At 42.4% G+C, this 22455-nt stretch overlaps 1 protein-coding gene across 5 annotated transcripts in view; it reads right to left on the bottom strand.

The window, feature by feature from the left end:
* The window catches only part of LOC104020445 (acyl-coenzyme A thioesterase 1), a 126243-nt gene that overhangs the window by 56087 nt on the left and 47701 nt on the right, over window positions 1–22455 (bottom strand). Inside the window, exons 6-20 of one of the 5 annotated variants that reach the window (XM_087746291.1) lie at window positions 22152–22194; window positions 20858–20921; window positions 20299–20426; window positions 20066–20176; window positions 18983–19020; window positions 17938–18073; window positions 16804–16940; window positions 16318–16540; window positions 15595–15712; window positions 14450–14587; window positions 13141–13245; window positions 12281–12466; window positions 9063–9229; window positions 8334–8520; window positions 771–4983 (exon numbers count right to left, since the gene is read on the bottom strand). In XM_087746291.1, coding sequence (XP_087602417.1) covers window positions 4739–4983; window positions 8334–8520; window positions 9063–9229; window positions 12281–12466; window positions 13141–13245; window positions 14450–14587; window positions 15595–15712; window positions 16318–16540; window positions 16804–16940; window positions 17938–18073; window positions 18983–19020; window positions 20066–20176; window positions 20299–20426; window positions 20858–20921; window positions 22152–22194 — 2026 coding nt within the window. In that variant the 3' untranslated portion in view covers window positions 771–4738. Of the gene's footprint in view, window positions 1–770; window positions 4984–8333; window positions 8521–8992; window positions 9230–9351; window positions 9581–11479; window positions 12467–13140; window positions 13246–14449; window positions 14588–15594; window positions 15713–16317; window positions 16541–16803; window positions 16941–17937; window positions 18074–18982; window positions 19021–20065; window positions 20177–20298; window positions 20427–20857; window positions 20922–22151; window positions 22195–22455 lie in introns of those variants that run through there. The other 4 variants (XR_015701952.1, XR_015701953.1, XR_015701954.1 and 1 more) reach the window with 4 other exon arrangements.

The following is a 22455-nucleotide window of genomic DNA, read 5'->3' as shown; positions in this document are numbered from 1 at the left end:
AGCCTCAGTCCCTTTTTAGCCAGTCTGAAGCATGACTCTTGCTCTTTGCTTGCAGTCTTCACTGCATTGACTAATTTTCCAGTGGGAGGGAAGGAGAGTGCATAACACCAAGTTTATGTCAATACTTTATGGGTACATGCAATATCCAGAGTTTAAATTTCTGTTCAGACTGATTCAGATCAGTCACTTGCATCCAACAAGGTGATCTGATCATTATATTTTTTTGGCTAGTCCAGCTCTCTCATCTGCTGTACCTCCGCTGGAGCCGCTGCTGTCACAAAAAATACAGCAAATGAAAGTAATGGGAAACTGGTCTGTTTTCCTTTATTGTTGATCATTTTTAACTGCTTTTACAAAATAATTAAAACTTTTTTTTTTTTTTTTTAAGCTTAGGTATTTTAAACTCACCATTTAATTTCATGTTCAGTGAAAGACAGATTTCTGTACACCTTTAAATTACCAAGAGGCAAAATAAAGCTGTGCCTTGGCTGTGGCTCAGTACAGCTGCCTTTCTACCCTGCCTTGTGCCATTCCACTGAAGAGGGTTTTACCACAGGAGGTAGATTTTGTTCCACCTTTTTCCAGGCTCTCAATGCCTTTGTAAAGCAGAACACCTTCTCTCTGATTTTTCTACCTGATCTTGAAACCAGGCAATGCCTTCCAAAGTGCTCAGTGGGCATCTAGCGTAAGTACTGCTAATACAACTGGGAAATGTTTTGTCCTGTGTTTAAGCGCATAAAGACTTTCATGGGTCTGGTCCTCTGTTGCAATATTTTATTTTTAATTAATATATTATTAAACGGTTAAAAGACACAAGCAAGCAATTTCTATAAAGAGTAGCTAACAGTTATAAGAACAAACTTTTGTTTCCTTTGTGTTTGGCAGCAGATTGCAAGCTCTGTATTTGTGGGGGTTTTCCAGCAAAATGTTCATCTGGGAGCAGTGATCTGGGGTTCATTTCGGATGAGGTTTTTTTTCCACGCATGCATTCATCTTCAGTGGTTAAGCAAATATAATGCCAGAACAGCAAGGCCCGGTTTGTAAGCATGCCATGTGCCTTTTCACACGTGCCTTTTTACAGTGAGAGGCAGAGGAGAAACAGCTTTCTCCTCGCAGCGCCTGCTTGGGTTTTCATGCACACTCCAACAGCCATTCAGCAGCATGTGCCACAAGGCCAGGCAAGACTGGGGACAAGGAACAAACACACAACCTTTGGGAAACAAACACACGACATTTCAGTGGTCCACTCCCCTAGACTCCATGTACACCCTAAAGGAAACAAGGACCAAGGAACAGACCTGAGTGCAGATCACCGATCAGCCGTACGCCACTGCAACTATCCTCTATAGTTTTGTGGGTTTCAGGCTGTGCAAATTAGCATGCTCTGAACCAGAGCCCACGTGTGCTTTGGGGGACAGCATGTGCCAGCCACCACTTCCCAACAAGGTGCCTGGATAAGACTGTGCTAGATGTGGGTCCCACCACCCTGCAGAGTCCTCCAGCAGCCCTGGCCCTCCCAAATGCACTCCAGCTCCTCCTGCCACACTGTCAGACCAGCAACATACTCCCTCAATGTCATGCTACGAAAACAAAAAAACAACCAAAACAAAAAAAAAAAAAAACACACTCTGATGGGCAATGATACAGCCCTCACATAATTTCAGGCTCTGAAATGCAAAAATATATTTTAAAAAAACGATTATCATTTAAGGCTACAGGGGTACCACATGGGGCCCCAAGGAGATCAAGGGGCACAGGCTTGCCTGTGCCTCTGGGCTGCAAGATCAAACAGCAGTCCCCAGCCCTACTTTAAGTGTTGGCACAACCTTGGGTGACAGTTCTCCAGGCCAAGGGAGAGTCACACCACCTTCCCTACTCACAGCTACTGCCCTCACTCTACAACAGGGTTTAACAGTCCCTCAGAAAAGTTATTCTCCACTGACTGTGGGGTTTTGAGGCTACCTGTGGCTTTTTTGGCTTTTTCACATTTTATTGGGCATTTCTGTTTGCATTAGCAGCACTATGAATGCACCAAACACGCCCCAGTTACCAGTCTGTGGAGCACCTAGAGACCCGATTTTCTCAGCACGGCTGAGGCACGTGCTGCCAAGGTTCACGAGGGTTACGGATCACTCACTGTAGCCCATGAACAAAACAGGGATATCTTTTTGCAGCAGCAGAGCATAAAAATTAGGTAGATGAGGTAAAACAGTGTTCTTATTTATAATATGGATGATACGTAAATGAAAGGCAATTGTACAACATCGGTGGTGGTCTTCTTCCTGACAAATCTGCTTATCTCAGCAGGGGCTGCCCGGAATCTCCGTTCCTGAAGGCCAAGTCTTCCAGCTTCAGTTAGATATTGGTTTAGTGTCAAGAGAAATCCCAGTCTGTTGTGGAGAACACCAGTGTCCTTGACTGAACCAAGTCCTTTAACCACTGCAGCAGAAAAGCCGCTATCGGCTGCTATTACTGGGACTCCCCACAAGCTGTTCAGCCCCCAGCCTTCTCCTCCAGCTCAGCCCTTTGCACCTCCTGTGTTATAGCATAATGCTGGAAGACGCAAGCAATAATTTGACGCCCCAAGTGCACCAACGCAGTGAGGGCATGGAGACGGGCAGCGCAATGGCATCACTCACTCCTTGTCCATCCTTTCCGCTCCCACTGCCCGGCCGAGGCGAGCAGGGGGTCAAACGCTGACCAGCTGTGGGGCCAAGTGCTGGAGCCCGGGTGAATCAGGGTGTATCAGACCACAGGACATGGGAGCACGCAGCCTCTTCGCAATCATGCTGGAATCGGTTTTTGTTCTGTGCAAGCGGGTTATAGGAAGGGGTTTCTTTACAGGACCAGCCAGAGGAGCACGAAAACAGTGCACACCCAGTGCATGGGCATGCACACAGCCGCATGTGCTTGTATGCGCATACACCTGCATCACGGCGTATTGTGCCAGGACGTGCTGCTCTCCTACGTGAAGGTAACGGATCCTGCTGGTAGGACTCTCGCTTCTGAGATAGCCCCCTGATGCCATCTCACCTTTCAACTCAAAATGTCTCTTTCTTTCTTTCTTGCAGCCGGTATCCAATTAGTTCTTAGCTGCTCATGGTCTGAATTCAGTTGTACAGTTGCATTCCAGCTGTTAAGACTCCTCAGGTTTCGCATGGCGTTCCTTAGCTCAGTAAATAAGCGTTGTACAAGGAATATTGCTGAGGCTTATTCATTGCTTGCAGCAGCAGAAGCATTTAGTAGATGGAGGTTTCAGGCAATGAAGCCTTTTGTAAATGCTCTCCCTCTGAGCTTGAATACTGCCTGCATATACCAAAAAGGCAGATCCCTGTTTCTTTTTCTTTGTCTAATTTTGGATTTCAAGTAAAACTAATTCTAGATATCAAGTAAATTTCCAACACAGAAGAAATGTATAAGCTTTTCCATGGAGGTCCCAATGAATATGCTGTGTTTGGATTAAATAAGCCAGAAGCAGGTCCAAATCCTTCAGTGCTAGGAAGTCTGGAAACTTCTCTGACTTCTGTGGAGCTCTGTTTCATATTGCTCACCATCCTTCCCTACCATCTTTCTTAATATAGTGGAGGGCTGTAAAGATGTTCCAAGCTCCTAGTTCAAGGCAAAGTCTCTCACTGCACTCCAAAGCAAATGAAAACCAGGTGTCATTTTTCCAAATATTTTCCTCCAGCAAAGAGGTGTGATAAAGAATTTCTTTTTTTTTATTTGTGCTCTATTTTAGTGTAGCACCTATTAAAAATACCTTGCCTATGATGTTAGGGATAGAAGACTGTAAAGGGAAAAAATCTTCTGGGTGTGAAAATACAATGGCTATGCACTCTGTTAGTTATGTTATCCTACATTCAGCTTATGTCTCCGTTGTGATTATTAAATTAAATGTACTTAAGTCTATGGTAATTATTCCCCTCCAGTTTCTGGTATCAAAAGCTTGTTTCAGGCTCTTAACATTTTAATGCATATAGGCACTACCCGTATAAATCAATATAATCATTCATGCCCTATGCAGAATTTTTCCTCCAGCCAATGCTCAAAAGAACCGTACTCGCTCTCTGCAGCTAATGTCCTCCCTCCTTGAAATGTAACTGCCCCCCTCGTGGCAGTCTGGAGCAGCGTTTCTGTGCCAAACTCTTGCAGGGGAATGGAAAAAAGGAATAATTTCTAAATCAGCAAGGGGAATTGGCCAGACAGAATGCAATTGTCCACGTTGCAGTTTGGCCGTTGTTCACAGACATATATGACTCTTTGGCCTGACTTCAAAGCTGAGCCCACTAATTCAGTGCAAATTCTAGTAGCTCAACCTATCTGAAAATCTGGACATTACTGAATGCAAATAGCCAGGACTTGGTTTGTAACGAAGCATTGAAAAGTCACCGACAATGGGCTCAGTAATGAGGGGACAGGCACATATGAAGAACTATCACTATCACCACCACCATATTCTGTAACATTGGGGAGATCCTGGAAGGTCTCTGCTAACCAGGACCCTAATTCCTTAACAAGTAAGACCACAGCGTGAGGCTCTCATGGTCTGAAAACTTGGGGGAAGGCAATTAAGTAAACCCTTTTGAAAGCTAGGAACTTGAACAAGGCAAGATGAGAAATGTACAGGTTTCCTCAGTTTCCTGCAAATAATGAACACTGTGATGTGTTGTAATATGACTGTGATGCATTGTAATGTGACTGTCGTAGCCTTCAGTAGGGAACAGTGCAAGAACCCAGCCTAGGGGTATCCAGCTCCAGAGTGGCTGGGGAGATTCCCAGTCCTGCTGCTTCTCCTCCGTTCTACGGCACTCCGGATTGCCTGGAGGAGCAGGTCTTTGTTATTGAGGATGTTGTATTTGCTCAGGTTCACGAGTTTGTCAAAATTTTCAGAGGAGTAGATTAGCCTAATGAGGTAATAAGGTGAGCAGTTGCTGTCCAGATTTACTTTGCCTTCCTCCATCTCTGAGAGACAGCGCTTTACCCCTGCAGAGAATGACAAAAGCCACCACAGTGAGCTGAATCTGGAACACAAAACATATGGTGTCGGAGGGGACTGATCTACTTGGCAGAACCCACCGTTAAAAATAGCCTCCAGGAAAGATTGCACCCCCCCCAGCTTGAAAGAGCCGTTCCTGGTCAGCTTTCCCAGCTGTTCCTCCTTCCCCCTCCTGCTAAAGCTCAGATCTGTAAATCCCTCAGCAGGGCCGGCAGGAATCGTTACCTTCCCCTTCATCCTGCCCCTGCAGGCAGTCATTCCTGGGCAGCATGCCCCTGGGTGCACATCCCTTCCCAAACCCTGTAAGTCTGGCTCTCAGACAAGCCACACACCTGGAACACCTTTCAAAATCCATGATCAGACCTCGATTAGTGGTGACAAGAGCGTATCTGCCAGCTAGAGCAAGCGGACAATCTAGTACATACAAGGAGGCCTTGTGATGCCAACCACGCAGGATTGCCTCATGCAGAGGTGCAGAGGAAACAGAGCACCCCACATCAGCCTCTCATCCTTCAACTCAGCCTCAGGTTAACCCAACCTCTTGGAGCTGCCAACATCCGTCCTCCCTGTTAGGTCAATCTTTTTGCTTAAAAGGACACCCTAATTACCTCTACCAGGGACCTCAGCAGCCTCATATTTATGATTCTACAAAATGTTTAGAGCTACATTTTTTTCCTCTGCTTTTTTTACCTATCTCCTTGCAGTCTGAACCAAATATGCCCAAACCACCAATGTATTGTGAGATGACTGTCAGCAGGGCTACAAACAGACTGCTGAGATATTCCTTATGATGTCTACCAGAATCGTGTGAAAATGACACATGAATTTTGCTTGAGACATAGCAGGTTTTAGTCTAACCTAGCAGTTTCTGGGCAGTGTGATCTCAGGGTGCTGGGCATAGGCTGTCACTAGAAGTGGTTGTATTAAAAAAGTCCAAGTTTTGCTTCATTGAGCTTCCCAATATTCAGAGAGCCGTATTATCTGTGCTGCCCACATCCAGATAGACCTGCATCTGCCTCAAGCACACAAAAGCACAGTCTATAGTTGCATTGTAAATGGGCACTTCACAAGCTGATTCTCTTTTCTAGAATTTAAATAGTTAAAAGCAAGAAAAATAAGTACCCACATTCCACAAGGTGTCTCTCAGCCATCTAGAAATGAAAAGCTCCACTGTTAAACTTGAAATACATGCAAGCAGGTTGCCAAGGTCCCTCCTCCGCCAACCACCCACATCAGTTGCTGGCTGTCAGCTTGACTGATGAATCACCGGCTGCTCAGAGACATGCAGGTAAGCATCACAGCTCACGAATTTGGGCCTGGAGCACTGAGAAGCTGCAGCAGCTGCTTTGCTCTGCATAACTTCAACCATCTTTCATTCAGAGAGACTCTAAAACACTCACCTGTTTTACCTGCTAGCTGTGGCTCAATGGCTGCATCTCACTGTGCGTTGCCATTTGGATTATCTCCAGCCTCCATCTAACAACCCTAGTTCGCTCTACTGGGCATCTCCTCTGTTCATCCATAGAGTTTCTAAACGTGATTTTATTGGTGTATCTCTTACTGCACATATTCTCTGAGCACTGCTGAACATCATAGCAGAAAAGGAGCTATACTTAACCTGTTTTGCTGCTGTTCATAACCTTCCCCAGATGCTCCCTCAGAGACATCCATTTTGCTGTGGTCCCAGTACCACATATAATTTGGGGTAAAGCTGGAAGAAGAGTGAATGCTCTGTCTGCTGTGTTGAGCAGTAGCGAGGGAGAGCAGAAGTTCCCTATGGCCTGATAACTCAAAAGGTGGTGTGTGAGATACTTCAGGGTTCGTTGCTGTAAGAGCTCCAGCACAGAGGAAGGTCTTGGGTTAAGGAAGTCAGACAGCAGAGGCACCAACAAGATAACGTCTGTCTGATTTTTGCAGAGTATCCCACAAGCTGTTGCAAAAACCTAGTCTATACTGAGGCTCTCTTGTTCTAACATGGCCTTTGCTGCTTCATGCCTGCATTCAAAGACAACACCTGAGGGCAGAGCCCACTGCCCAGGCCCTGCTGGGCCCAACCGCGTATGTCCCCATAGCAAAGCCATGTCGGTTATTGAATTCCCTGGAGAAAGGGAGGAAGCATATGAGCTGTGTTACCTGGGAAACTTGGGGTCTTGCTGTCTGTTAACCATGTGCACAGGGCTGCCAAACTCATGTGCAAAGCTCTTTAGCAAGTACAGGACAAGGCCGTTCTCTGTGAGCTAATACAGGCTTTCCCATGTGTACACCACAGAGTAACAGAGCTTTTCTGGCAGCTCTTTCTATTCACTGTCTTTTAGTAAAGGAAGTAACCTCCTTCTCCCACAATGCTTGTGCCAACACCATATCATGGCTAGGCCAAGGTAGGACAATCAGTAACTTTTAGAGTTCTTACCCTTACACCAACTAAACATTGCATTCTCTCCACCTCCTACTATTCATTTTTTCTGAACATGTTCACAACAGAATTACTTGACCCAGCTGTTAGCAGCCATGTTCCTTCTGCTCTGACTCCTGGGCCACAAACATAATTCTTACTGTTGCTGGAGAGACTTGCTAATTCTCTCCATCTAGATGGTGGTTGGCACAAAGGCATAAGAGTATGGGAGAAGCAACCAGTGCCCAGCCTGCTTGCTTACTGCTAGGTCTTAAATTGATAGGGGGAAGGTGAGGGAAGAAGCAGTTGGCAGATGTTCTCGGTCTCTTCTAGATCGAGGAGGAATTCTGGCCCTACCTTTTCCCCAACATCTTACCATTGCAAGTGTTGCCTTCTCCAGTATGCCTCGCAGCATGAGCTGTGGCTTAAAGCCTTGTTCTGTCCTGTGTCTTACTCAATATCATTGAGTGTGCTGTGGTTTGCTAACCTGCCTCTTGAGCAGTATGTGGAGGCTAATCAGTAGAGACATGCACCTGCCTCAGCTACCTCTGTCGCATCATGGTTTACTGGATGAGAGAGACAGTTTCACTCTGTATATGGGGAACATAATCCCAGTTTTGGTAAGAAGGTTACCATGACTAGGTTAACAGGGAAAGAGTTGACACCTCCTTCTCTTCTGCCATGATAGAAACTCATGTACTTTGAGCTGAATGCAGTAACCTAAAGCTGGCCTAACAGATGAGTGGGCATGTTTGTTCATAGTCCAATGGAAGAGGCAAATATATGTCTATGACCGTGATGGGTAGGAGACAGGATGGTCTGACTCACACAAAGGCTGGGCCCTCGCTTAAAATTATGGCTACAAAGGGCAAATAGGATCCATGCTGTGGAAAGACAAATGGTCCAAACTCAACTAGAAAGTATAGTTCCGTTGACTGAACTTACCGGGCTCCTTGAATTCCTTAAAGGTGTCATTCACCAGGGGGAAATGGATTACTATGGGTGCTCTGGGGTCCTCTGCATCCGAAAACACGTAACATTCCTTTGGGTTCTTCTCTTCTTCTTTACTTAGCTCCACTTTAGGGAATGGGATTTTTTGTATCTTGCAATATTTGTACGTCATCTCTAATTGCTGTGGATACAGAATGTCATCGCCTTAAAGCTAACACTAAGACAAGAACCAGGTTTACTGAGGTATCATAGAAATACTATGGCAACCGAATTCAGTCCCTAGAATCACTTTGCAATGAATGTGTAGTCCAAAGTAGACACAGTATAACTCTACTTTCTGCCACCACTCACCACAAGTCAGAAGATGTTTCTTATCACCCTATAATGCATTTTACAGCTAGAGGGAATGATGAAAAGCCACGCTTAGAATTTGTCATGAGGACAGACCAGGAGAGATCAAGGTCATGCCTCCAGCAACCAATCATTACTGCAATTCCCTGAGGATCCTAGGAAGTGTATGCTGCAATCCATTACAGAGAAAAGAGCCTAACAGTTTCTATAGTTCTGGTCTTGAAGGAAGTTTCTTTCCTCCTACAAGATATGGTGACTGGTTTGCTCTTGAGTATATGATCAAGACTTAGACAGCCACTTACTTAAAAGTTTTAATAATACAAGAAGAGTTTTGCCAGGGCTGCAAGGAGCAGAGCATGTTCATCTTCTCACCTTGAACACATTCCCCAAACCATAATCGAGTGAGATAATGACATCTACATTCCTCTCTGGCTTGAAAAGTGCTGCACCACTGGTGTTGATGAAATAGCCAACATCTATCAGGCAAAGATATTTCTGCAGCGGCGTCAGATTGTTAGGGAAAGAGTCCAGCACAGTGTCTGAAAAACATTTTGAATACAGTTAGTGGTGCATTGGTAGGAAAGGAGGAGTCAGTAATTCTGTCTGTGCTACATGTTAAGGGCAGCCCCTTGGTTGCCCTCAAGACCAGGCTCACCTCCCTCCATAAGGCGAGCCCACAAACGTGGCCCCAGGAGCACGCCCTCCAAACTGCACGTCTGAGCACATCGGGCCTGTTACCACACTCCCCCAGGCGCACTCCCAAAGGCAGGCCGGGAGGCAGCCAGGCAGAGGACAGGTGAGGCACAGACTCCACTGGCCTCACAGCTGCTCTGAGGAGTGACTTTTCACAGAATACAGACTTTAGCCGACTTTTTTTTTCCCCCTAAGAACTGGGAAAAATGCAAACAACAAAAACAATTTCACAGTGTAGCAACAAATCTAACAAATGCAGTACATCACTGCACTTTTGCATTGCTCTTTTTTTGCTTTTGCATTCTCAGGATTAAGGCTCCTCTCCCAGGGTGAAAAATCTGACTTCAACCTGCTTTCAGTGATCTCCCATATAAATTATCTTAGCCATGCTGCAAAAAAATACCATATCATGCACACAGCATCCCCTATGAACAGCTTAAAATATTGCTTGAATTAATTAAACCGCACATTAACGCCAAAGGAGCCAAAAGGGGATTATACCAACTGGCAAGTTGAGATCTAAAGCCAGTTTCTGATAGCTAGACTCATTTCTCTGCTAGCAACCCCACCAGCCTGCCCTGTAGACAGCAAGTCCACTATTGTTCCCCTGGTACCATTTCTAGTCCCATGGAATGAGAAACATTTTGCCATGGTTTTAAATATCAAAATAGTGGTTTAAGAGTGTTCCTCAAGTTCACAAAATGACATAGCAAAGCCCAGAGCAGACCCCTTGAGCCTTAAATCATTTGTGCTTAGGTATTTTAAGAAACTGTTGATCACACAGAAATACTGCAGGTAAGTTCCAGCATTTCACTTCTTTCGATCTCTCTGCCTCCTTGGCCTCATTCTGTAGTGTTGACTTAAACCATGCAGAATAACTCTAGCTTGTTCCATAGCCTGGAATGTTTGACAGCAGCTTGAAGCAATAACTCATATTTTTTCCATTCCCTCACTGTCAGGTCTTTGCAAAATTTTTGCTTATTTTAGCATTCGTGGCTGCTGGGAATTCACAGATTCTGCTGTAATGAGAGACATTTGCTTGCAGTCCCTCACAGAAGAAACAGAGTGTACTTTTTAGTTTTATTTAGCCTGGTGAATATTTTTAGTTGAAATTCTGTTACTGCGTTTTCTTATCACGGAGATGAAACTGTGCAGCATTTATTCGTGGCTGGATATGTGAATTAGAAGTACGCATTTCCTTGGGAGAGTGTCTACTTCCATCCCACACCCAAAAAGGGACTTTAAAGAAGTCCGGCCTCAAGGAATTCCTTGAAAGCATGAACCATACTGTAAATGCATTACACTAATTCCAGGCTATGAGTTCTCAAACTTCTCAAATTAGGCTTTTCACATGGCATTTAGTCTTGTTTTAATGTGTCAAATAACCTGAGCTGCAGGGAAGCCTTTAAAACGCAGCTATATTCTGGAGACTTCACCTACCACAAGACTATCATTTCTGCTCACAGAGCTGGCATCTCCTCTTGCTCCTAGAGATAGATTCATACCTGGTTTTAGCTTGGTATCATGCATGCAGCCAAGAGAGGATACGAAATCTGCTAATTTTTTCCACTCCAGGCTTTCAGTTTCCCTTTTCCCACTCCAGACTTCATGCTTTGCACTTATTTTACTTTATTTGTAGAATATGTACCCTGACGTAGTCTTAGTGTCCCTATGCTCTCTTCCTCCAAATCGTCCTTGAAATCTGCTTCTACCCATTTGCCTTTACAAAATTGCTAGTCAGCAAATGCAAGGAAAATGATTTTTTTTAACATTTACTGACTGACAATTTTATCCTTCATCCACCTTCTTAAGCTACTCGCTTGCTCCTTCTCTCACCCACCCTTCTTATGCTACTTGTTTTCTCCTTCTCTCACTTGTTTTCTTAGAGCAGACTCTTTTAGGACACGGACTTTTTGCTTACTGAACATTTTGAAAGCACTTAGCACACTGTGGGCTCTGCCTTAATCACAAAAAAGCTCCACTGTCTCTTGCCATTGTCAGCAAACCATGTAGCAATGGCAGACAGGGACAAAAAGTGTCGTAACTTGCACGAAGCAGGGGAGAGAAAACACAAGTTGCCAAAGAGAAGGACTCACAGGAGGCAGAGAACACGTGTTTTCTTGCTGAAGTCAGATTAACCTTAAGCGGGGTCCTCCCACACTGCTACCTGCTCATGGAATAAATGAGGACGCTGGGATTACAGGAAGATTTGTGATGCACAACACTTCAGCTCCATCACGTTGCTATCATTTCACAGATTGTTTCATAGATTTTGAGGTAAAACTATTATGACTGTTTACTTTGCCTGTCTGCAGAGTGCAGGCCATAGAAAATTGCTGTTCAATTTATACATCAAGTACACATTCTGTTTGTTTAATATATACAGTCCAAACCTATGTGGCTTTAATTTTCTGTTGCTGAATCTTGGTACTTCTGTTTCTGAGGGGTTAAAGAGAGGTCTCTGGATAGATAAATCATCAGGCAGAAACACCACACATATGGGCAACCACATGCTTGCAGCCAGTTCTTTCCTTCATCTGATCCACATAATAACCTGCTATTTTCTGCTTCCAGTATTACCTTTGCTTCTTGACCTCAAAAGATTCTACCCTTTCTGAATCTTTTGACTACTGTACCTGTGCAAGTGACAAACTTCCTGTAGAAAAGCATGCTTTGACACAAATTACAGATATCTTCAGGACGTGAAAGAGTGGCCCATGGACTAGTTCATTTTAACCTGTTACCCTAAAGAAGCAGACACCATGAACATAGTTCCATCTCAGCAGATTTCCAAACCCTGAGAAAATATCTCTAAATGTGAGATTCCCAAAGGCTAAAGAAAAAAAAAAATCTGAGATGTTACCTGCACACTGCAGCTAACTCTTTGTTGCAGTTACCTTTCCATTCAATAAATTTTTTCTGATGGATATAATCCTTATGAAATTCTAAGCCTCTCAGGAAGTTATGAGACTTTCCCAGTAGTGGACGTTTGGTCATAATGTCCTGAAACATTTCATACAACTTCCCTGACAAACAAGACGGAGGCTCGATGACAGTGACATCATCCTCAGGGGAATGTTTTTCTGAAACAGAGAAGGAACTGTGAGAAAAAACATCAGCAATCTGTTCAGCTGGGCACCTTTACTGGCTAGCTGCCCTTGCTGTCTTCCTGTGGGTCCCTCCCCTCTCTGCTTCTTGCAGTCTGCTTGAAAACATATGCACATGACCAATCCCATTTAAACAAAGAGATATTTGGTTTTGTTTAAAGCAAGTACAGCTTTTGTCTTTTACTCTTTCAAATGACACACTGGCTTTGTCCTTTTGCCTACAAGTAAAAGCCACCCTTCTCATTTGCAGTCATGGGAGGAGTCATTTAACAGACCATGAGCAAATTTTAAATGAAAAGCATTTGTAACTAGCATGAAGTGGGCCTCTGGGTTAAAAATTAAAATAAAATAAAATAAAATAAAATAAAATAAAATAAAATAAAATAAAATAAAATAAAATAAAATAAAATAAAATAAAATAAAATAAAATAAAATAAAATAAAATAAAATAAAATAACACATCACATAGTGATCATTCTGATACAGGTGAAAATCATGCTGGAAGATCCACAGTGAGGCAACACAACATGCAGCAATTTAAGGAGAACATGATTATTCACAAACAGTAGCAATAGTGTATCTTTCTTAATCTTCTCCGGAATAGGAAGCACTGTCTGGTCAAAAACAAATACTGATTTTGAAACTCTTACCTATATCTACCATATCTTTGCCCCATCGTTCCCAGAACTCATTTGAATTTGAAGACCAGTACAAGCCATCCAGCAAATTCCTAGTAAAGATGTTTGTCCAAAGACCTGCAAGTCAAACCACATGTGAAAAATACTGCACCACCACATGTAAACCACTGACTATTACAAGTATCCATGCTACATATTACTGGCCCAGGTGAACTGACCCTGTCATGACACAGCTTAAGCAGTAGGCCTCACAGAGTTCAAACATAGTGGTGTTAGCACTTCAGTGCTCCTTCTCAAGAGATAACTACACACAGACCATTCACTGTATAGTACAGAGTAACAAAATAAGAGGTATCGGTCACCCAAATGATGTTTTAGAGTGTTTACGGTGTACTTGTGAAAGAAAGCAGACTTTGAAAGCATACTGAAGCCATATAAGCATAAGGCCCTTCTTCAAACTCATTTATCCTGTAAATATATCTAAGACCCATTTTTTCCTTTCAGGCATGTTTTGTTTCTGTGGAGTTCAGCTGGTCCAGGATCAAAATAGAATTGGCTCCATACGCGAGTCTGCTTTTGGAAAAGAAAGAACTATCCTTTGTCATTAAGCCCCATGCCAGGTACTCACATGAGGAACAAATTCAATCTCTAGCAGACTTCACAGTGAGAGAAATACGATTTTTGTCTCCACTGGACCCTTGATTTTGGTATCAAAAGCTAAAATTCTGACAAGGATTTAAAATCTGCCTGGGGCAGATGGATTCCTCTGACTAGATGCTTTTCCCCCTTTCTTTGCCTTTAGAGGCAGAACACCAGTCAAAGCAGTCATTGGAGGTTAAAAGGGCTTCCTTCATCCTTACGGGCAGCGAAGATCAGTGACACCATTCTCAACCCACAAAGCTCAGATGGTTTTCACCTTTGTGGGTTGTTCTAGATGAGCTACATTTTATTTTCAGCTCCTTCCAATTCTACCCCAGCAATGCATTGTCTAGAAATATAGTTGATGAAGTTGAAGAGTTGATGACTGGTCAGGGAAGAAAGGCTTATTATTTCCTCAACTTGCCTTCTCCACCTTCTTGTTCAGTTCAGAAAATGGGAAGGGGAACCATGCTGCAACTTTCCCAAATCTGCCCAGGTTAAAAGGGAGAACAGGAGGAAAGAAGCTTTACAAAGAGCAGAAGTGTACAAAAGGCGTAAAAAGCCCATTGAATCAAGACATAGAGCCGACCTGCTGGCAAGAAGCATTGTACACAGAGCAGTGGCTAGCTAGTACCATGCTTTCTACCATGTTGTGATTAACTATATTGCACTGTTAGGTCACCTTCCAGATAGCAGATCCGAGATTCTGGCAGCTTCTTCACTCGCCTTCCCATGAAGAACTCACTGTCAAAATATTCTGAACGAATGGAGGCTCCATATTTTGGTATGGCCACCTCATAAGGAGAGAACTCCGCCCACTCTACAAAAGAATAGACACATGGCATGTTTACTGTAATAAAAATAAGAAAACAAAACCTTCCCCTTTGGGTAAAGCTATCCACAAGCTCCATGGATCTTGCTTGTCTCAGCAGCTCTGTACTATCAGTAGCTTTGTATTGCAAACTACACTGTCTAGTTCCATACAAACTGAGAGATGAACTGCATACAAAAGGAACTAGCTTTTTCACCTCAGAAAGAGTCTAATGTTACCTTCAAAAGCTTAGATGTATATTTCTATATAAAGATTCTGGGATCCCACTTGTGTCTCTAAATCAAGACCATCAAATGTACAACATGCAAGTGTGATCCAACCTGCAAGGAATGACTGGCATGAAACCTCTACTAACACAAACTTGTCAGTCTACATGATAGAACAAAGCAGCCTGAAGACACATCAGCTCCAAGCTAGAAAGTATCACAGTGTGGGCATGGCCATGCAGTTTCCTGACTCAAGTTGTCCTGCACAGGTATTGCAGTAGAACAGTAGCTATAAACCTAACCTGCTCATTCTAATACCTTTTGTTGAATGTCCTGTGTCCATTTAAAGGGTGTCATATCACACACATCATAGCAATCATACTCCACTCCATTTTCATACCCTCATCAGTGTAGTATTTACGGAAGTGACGATTACATTTCACAGCACCTCTACAAACCATCAAAGCCATTTTATAGGTGTGGAACTGAGGCAGAAAAAGATCACATGATTTGCCCACACTCACTCACAACGTCTGTGGCAGAACTAGAACTTCAGCCCAGATCTTCAGAAGTGCCCCGTTCATGCCTGAGGATGTTATACAGCAGATCTGCTCTTTCTAATCAACACCCAGCAGTTCGTAAAAAAGACAAACTTTTTATTAAAAGATGAATACTGAGTCAGGGCAAGTAACAGATATATTCTCATTTTATTCTCCACACACACGCACTCTCCCTCCAAATTCTCTTTAGTCCCTACTCAGAGTCAGAAGAAACTCTAGGAATACTTACCTCTAAATTTGAAAGTACTGAACTTTTCCTCTTTCACATTAAGGACTGCATAGAAAGGCAATGGGTTTTGTCCATGCTCCAATGCCTTGCGCTGGTCTGTGAGTTTGTACTTTCTTGGCTAATCAAAGGGATAAAAAAATCACAGTAAACCTCTGGAACAGAATAAGGCCAAAACACTGGCACAATCTACCTGAGTACAGATAGATAACGGATGTTTAACAACCCAGAGGAATCTGCGAGTCACATTTTTATAAGACAGACACCTCTTCCTTCATGTTCCTGCACTTTCCTTCCTGGTTGCCTTTTTGATACCTAGTAACCTCTTCATTAATATCTAAGTGTCTTGATTGCCTGCATGCCACAGATCTTAACTAAGGCTGAGACTAATGTTCACGTGAGGACAAACTACTCTAGCTCTAAAGTGCCCAACTAGAAACAGACTTTAAAAGACCTGACTTTTCAGGGGGGATTGCTCAGTTCTTTCTGAAAGTTTGCCTACTGAAGTTGCTAGCTGTTGAGCACCCTAGTACAGAGGCACCTTCAAACCATTAGCTACCCTGGAAAATCCTGGCTACAAGATCCTCTGTCATTATTTACGAATCACACTGGGATGCCTCAGTCACTTTGGATTTGTTCCACACGTTACGTCATGCCCTCAAAGAGTAAAGCTCTAAAGAAAATGAGTGGATGTTTCCCAAATGTGTGACAGGACCATGTACATACCCGTTCATGTAAGAACATTTCCTGAACAAGTGACCACAGAGTTGTAAAAGATGACACATGTCCTGCTTTTGCCCTTTCAGCGAGTTCCTTGTGATAGTACTTCAGATGCTCTATAGACATAAGGTTGAGCTTGCATTTGGTCACTTGTTCTTTCACTGCCTTAAGTGGCCCCTCCAGAGTCTGCTGTGACCAGTCGGCATGCTCATACAGGTCTGCTAGGGTCCTAAAGAACAGAAATGTGAGAAAATCATCCATTTATTTGGATGGTTTTGGAAAATTACTATATTTACCCAACCACTTTCATCAAAGAAGAGAATCAGCAAGCCTAAACTGAAGTTATGATCGAGAGCCAACAGTAATAGCTTTATCAGGGAATTACATTCACTTATTAACAATGTAAGACTTTGAAAGAGATGCATCTCTCTCACTGTGTGGAAATGTAGTGCCACAGTCATTCCAAATACAAATCCCATTTTCTATACGCACCATGTCGAGCCAGAAGCCCCGGTGAGATAGGTAACAGAGTCCAACAGATTTAGCTTCTGAAGAGCTAAGAGGTGGCCAAACATAGCTGACATTGCTCTGAGGCCTCCACCTGTTGCCATAACAGCTATTACCGGCACCTGTTCAAAACATAAGTATTATCTTCAAAAAGTTACTCACTTGCCTACTTGGAAAAGTCTAATTACAGCTCTTATAATTTCCTCAGCAGACCTCATTGGAGGACAATGAAATTAAATCAACATGCAGCCAGTCTTTACCAGTTACTTCTTTAAAATCACCTCCAGATACTCAGTGCGTTCTTTTAACCCCAAAGCTTGGATGAGTTTGAATATGCAGTGATTTTAACTTTCCTTCTTCCCCTTGTTCTTTACAATTGGAATTGCAATGATTAATAACAGATAATGATATGATTTTATTAAAAATAACAAAAATTGCAATAAATGTAATTAAGAATGGATTCAAGGAAATCCTGAGAAGAGTTCAGAAAAAATATATTAAGTAAACAACAAAATGATTCTTTGGACAGCATCCACTCAACATACATAATTCCAGCAAGAAAATAAATGTTCACTTGAAAATTCACCCTGGATCTTGGCAACAAAACATACTTCAGCTGGATCTTGTTATAAAACATTCTTTTGCTGCCCTAAAGAATTTTGACTTTTTGTGAAGTGTTCTGAAAATGAAAAAAAAAAAAACAGTAAGCCTAAAGAAGGGACATTACAATGATTTCATAAATATCTATGTGAGGTGAATTTCAAATACTCCTGTTTTCCTACTTGGTTTGGGTTGCCTGGCTAGGCTGTGTCTAACATGATGTACCAATGCCTCATATCTTGCTGACCCGCTGCATCACACTGGTGGAAACTCTGGCTTTGAAGAGTGGTATATTATGGCCTTGGGAATTTGACCTATTGAAAAGAATGGAGGCATGAATAGCTCAGCTGAAATTTTAGATGAGTGTGGGGTATGCCACACTGAGAACTTCTGTTCTGCTGCCATTCAAATCAACGGGTTTGTCATCAACATGAAAAAACTACTAGAAATTCTGTGGGGAGTTGTGCCAATCTTAATTCAATAGACACATACGCCATGCTTGGATTCCAACTAACAGACCTCGTGTCCATGTAGATCTCTTTCCAGATGAAGAACCCTTTTCAGGGCACTGGCAACCACTCTCTTCCTTTTTTGCAAGAATTCTTGCTCTTCTCGGCAAAGATCGTACCCGAAGCGCACATCTAGTTTTTCTGTGCTGAAACATAAATAAATCCAGAGGCACAGGATTGGTGTTTAAAATGTATATGGATCTATTTTCAGCAACTGCAGTCTACTAAATACCATAAAAAATCATGATTCACTGTTCAGATTTAGAGACAGAAATGCAGCTTCCAGTTTCAAAGAAATCAACTGCTTTGCTTCTACATGGTCTTTTTATTTTCTGATGTTTCAGTGTAAGTTTTACTGCCAGCTAAGGATAGCAAATATGAAAAAAGAAAGGCTCCTTTGTGTCTTTCAGCAGCTTTGTAAGCTGAATCCTTCCTATTTCTGCCTCATAGAATTTCTGAGCAAAGGGTGACTTGAACCTAACAAGGTCTTTCATGGGGATTTGTACCACAGATTTACACAGAAACAGTACAGTGAAAAAGATATTCAAATAATTTTGGTTTATTTGTTGTCTGTCTCATTATTTTACAGTGTAACATTTCCTCTTTCCTAGCTTGTGCTTCTTTCTATTGATATCACCAGAGCCACAAATCTATTTTCTTAAGAATACCTGTGTGGCTTGAGTCATGTATGGACTCTGGATGTTTTGCTTATTTCAGTCCCTTTTCCCTCTGCCTTCTTCCCACTTCTGTGTCCCTTTTGAAGAAGCCTCCAATCTCAGTCTTTGGTTCTTTGACGCGAAGGACACTCAGTGACTAAGTTCCTCACTGTTTTAAATTCTCATAATTTTTTTTTTTTTTGCATCTTGGCATGAGTCTTCTGCCCCAAGGACATTTAACTTTGATCTGTTGTGGTGATTCTTTAATGGTGACTTAACTATTGTTATATTTTGCCCCTAGTCTTGTGCATTCCTTGTATCTATATAAAGGATACTCTGTTCTAGAATTCACAGTTCAAAGAGCAATAAAACCTTAAGAGAAAAAAACAGTCCTCTTACCAATCATTTAGCTGGAGGTACAATTGCAGTGGCACATTCTGCAAACAAAGAAATGAGAGCAGGAATGTGAATGACTAGGAAAAAGAGAAGTTTTGAAATGCAGATTTTGAGTACCTCCTGGAATGCCACACCACCACCACCCTGCATACAGTTTTTTGGAAAACTGTAGCGGGAAAGAGAAGGCAAGCAACTAAACACCAAACATATTCTACAGAGAAGCAAAAGAGGCAGGAGTCGAAGTGGCTAGTTGAACGGGCTGTGAAACAGGATTTCTTCCTCACTGTGAATATACGTCCATGAACCATCCTAACCCAGCAGCAGTATCACATTGCCACCCTCCTATTCTCGAGGATGAAGAACAGCAGCCAGATAAAGAGAGTGACAGAAGAGGAAATACAAGTCACCACATCTTTCCAAAAACCTACTGGAGGTAAAAGAGAGTCCAAAGAGAGGGGTGGGGAATCACTAGTGGCAAAACAGACATTCATTCTCCCTTCTTTTTACAGGAAAGGCTGATGAGAAATTCTTCTCCCCCTATTTTTGCCTCTCATTTGCTGCAAGGTCTGGGAAAGGATGTCTGGCTATTGTTAACACATTCATCTGGCCACACAGCAGCATTACTACTGCTTTTAAAGCAACTTAGAGTTGTATCTCTCCACTAGTTACCATCCTGACTGTAGGCATAGAAGAATGTGACAGAGTTGTTCCCTGAGGGCAAGATTCAACTCATCTAATTTAGCCACCTAAATTTTAGCCTGAGCTAGCCACCCAGGCTTGATAAAGAGCAGGGGGGCATCCCAAAGCCTTGCTAGGGCTATTGAATAGTCTCCTTTAACCGTGTAAGGACAGCAGAGGTTGGTCTTAAATGCATCTAAAACTGATGAATTCCCAATTATTGATTTTATTGACATAAAATTGGTATTTCTCTGAGAAAACTAACCTTTTTCACAGAAAACTTGTATTTGCACAAAATTCTCACTCAGACTTACTAACTGAATTTTTTTTTTAAATGTTACAGTGTTAAATACTGAGGGTTACTCCACTCTTCTCTCCAAAAGATCACATAAACGGTGAAACACTTACATGTCTTACAGGGAGGGTTACTTTCACTTTATGTCCAAGAGGAAGAAATTTCAGTGGTACTGTTAAGATGTCACTTAAATTGCTACTGTCATCTTCCTTATCAGAAACTTTCTACAGAGAACAAAAAACATGCTTTTTATTCACAGACCAAAAACAATCCAGTTCTTTACCGTTTTGGTGACAATGGAAATAAGCAAGCAGTATGAACAGTGGTATTGTATAGTGCCCATTACCTGTAGCCTGACTCTTAGAATTGGTTCCCAAGCCTTCACACAATGGAAGTAGAAAGTATCTGTGTCCTCTGTAGTTTTCTGTGTTCCCTCATGAGATGCAGGCACCGTAAGCACAAGATTTTTACCCTCTAGTGAAAACAGATTTGTTTAGAGAATAATACTGCTGTTCAGGCAAAATAGCTAACAAAGTTGGTAAACTTTCTGCTGGAGTCATTCTCTGTGGTAACTCCTCCGTAAGCTGCCACACTGGCAAGTCTCCTACAGCACAGAAACTGGTACTCCTGCCTTTACCCCATAGCTTGGAGAGCTCCCAGAGTCAGTGCTCTCTCATACTTCCACCAGCAAAGTTTACTGTATCCAAACTTGAGAGCTTCAAGGAAAAGACACAGAGATCAGCGTTACAACTGGAGGCAGTTCAGGGACTTTCACTGCATTACGTTTTATTGTCTTTAGAACATTCTTAGTCGTCTCTCTATCCTAAAGTGCCTCCATCTGGGTCTGAATGACTATGATAGGGTTGATTTGGTCATGTCCTCGCTTCAGAGAGAAATTGGCATACCTTTCAAATATTTCCTGCTTTCATTAATGTCCACTTGCACTTCCAAACAGCAAACCTCACGAGACTGTAAAAGACCGGAGTGGAAAAGTGTGAAGATAGCAAATGCCACTTCTGCAGCAAATAATGAAACATCATGCAGACAACCCCTAGCTATAATATAGAGCCAACTAAACTGGTCTCAGTGCTGGAAGAAATCCAGCTGCACAAGAGTAAATTCAGAGCTCATTATCCCAGGATAGCAGCCCAGTTACACTGCTTCAGAACTAGCTTGTCCATACAGTGGTGCATTGCCAGAGGTTGTTATACCCATTCAAGTTATCCCAAAATCAGGAAACTCTGTACAACACATTGTTGCCCAAACAGCTACACATATATCTGATAATTATTTAGGAAGGGTGGGGGAAAACATCTGATGATGAGTTTCTGTGTATTGTGGCCGTGATTAGTCTACAAGGCATCTTCTTGCTGGTCCTGATGTAGGGAGATCATGGATTTATTTCACCCTACCCTCCACCTGAGTCATTCCAGTTAACCTTTAATAACTCATGCCAGGACAGTTTTCCAAGCCATTTCAGGAACAACACATACCAATCATTACAGCTCTTGTGCCTCACACAGAAAATGAGGGGGGAAAGAACAGAATACGTGTTACTTTGCCTCAGGGGTATTAAAGGCTAGCACTTGGAAGTCATGCACAGGTTTGGAGTGGTTGGCATGGAGTACTTTGTACTCCTTAGCTGCTGGGCCAGCCTAAGGAGATAGGTAATGATGTACCACATCCTGACTAATACCAAAAGAGGACTCTATGTTTCAATGACTAAAATAACTCTGTATTAAAAACCTCATTTCCCAAAAAGCTGTTACATTAGATAACCTTCCAGTCATAAGCACACTGAACATTTACTATTGCCTTCTACAGTCTCATCCCTTTTATAACCTTTGTTTTTCCTGCCAAGTGCCATACTGTGTTACATGAAACACAAGCAGTTTTCACTTTGAACACCAACAAATATGGGTTCTGCAACATTAACAAACCTCAGCTGGGCAAAATATTAACATTTGTAATACCTGAGTACTTCAAGAAACACAGCTTCTATTTTTGCATGGAGAGGGCAACAGTTAAGCCATAACGAATGGGAATTGTCCCACATCTTTCACTTTATAACGCACACCATGCTCTTATCTATCACAGTAGCTTCTGCTCTCTCTGTAAAATGTCAGATGGTTGGCGCGAAGAGGAGAGAATCAAAATGACGAAAAGTCACCCCAAGCTAAATTTGTATGTGAACCTTACCACTAGGACATCATTGGTAATGAGGTGCTCTGGAGGGCCAGGACTGAAAAGACAGAATCAAAAAACAAACAAACAAAAGCTGTGTGAGTATCTGTATTTTTTTAAAAAAAGTAGTTTTATGACCTTTCCTGCTTAAAATTGATGTAGTTATGTTAGTATCACAATTTGTTTTCTAAAAGGTGTAACGCATGATCACCTGCTAAGCACATGAACTGAAATGTAGCAGCCAAACAAGAAGAAATGCAGAAGAGCCCATAAAAATACCAATGCTTAAAACTATATGCTAAGATACAGCAGAACAAAG

Source organism: Nipponia nippon, unplaced genomic scaffold (genome assembly GCF_047370975.1).
Source record: "Nipponia nippon isolate SJK-2023a ecotype South Korea unplaced genomic scaffold, ASM4737097v1 scaffold_10, whole genome shotgun sequence".
Lineage (NCBI taxonomy): Eukaryota > Metazoa > Chordata > Aves > Pelecaniformes > Threskiornithidae > Nipponia > Nipponia nippon.
Note: the sequence above shows the minus strand (reverse complement) of the source record. Positions and strands in the feature narration are given on the sequence as shown.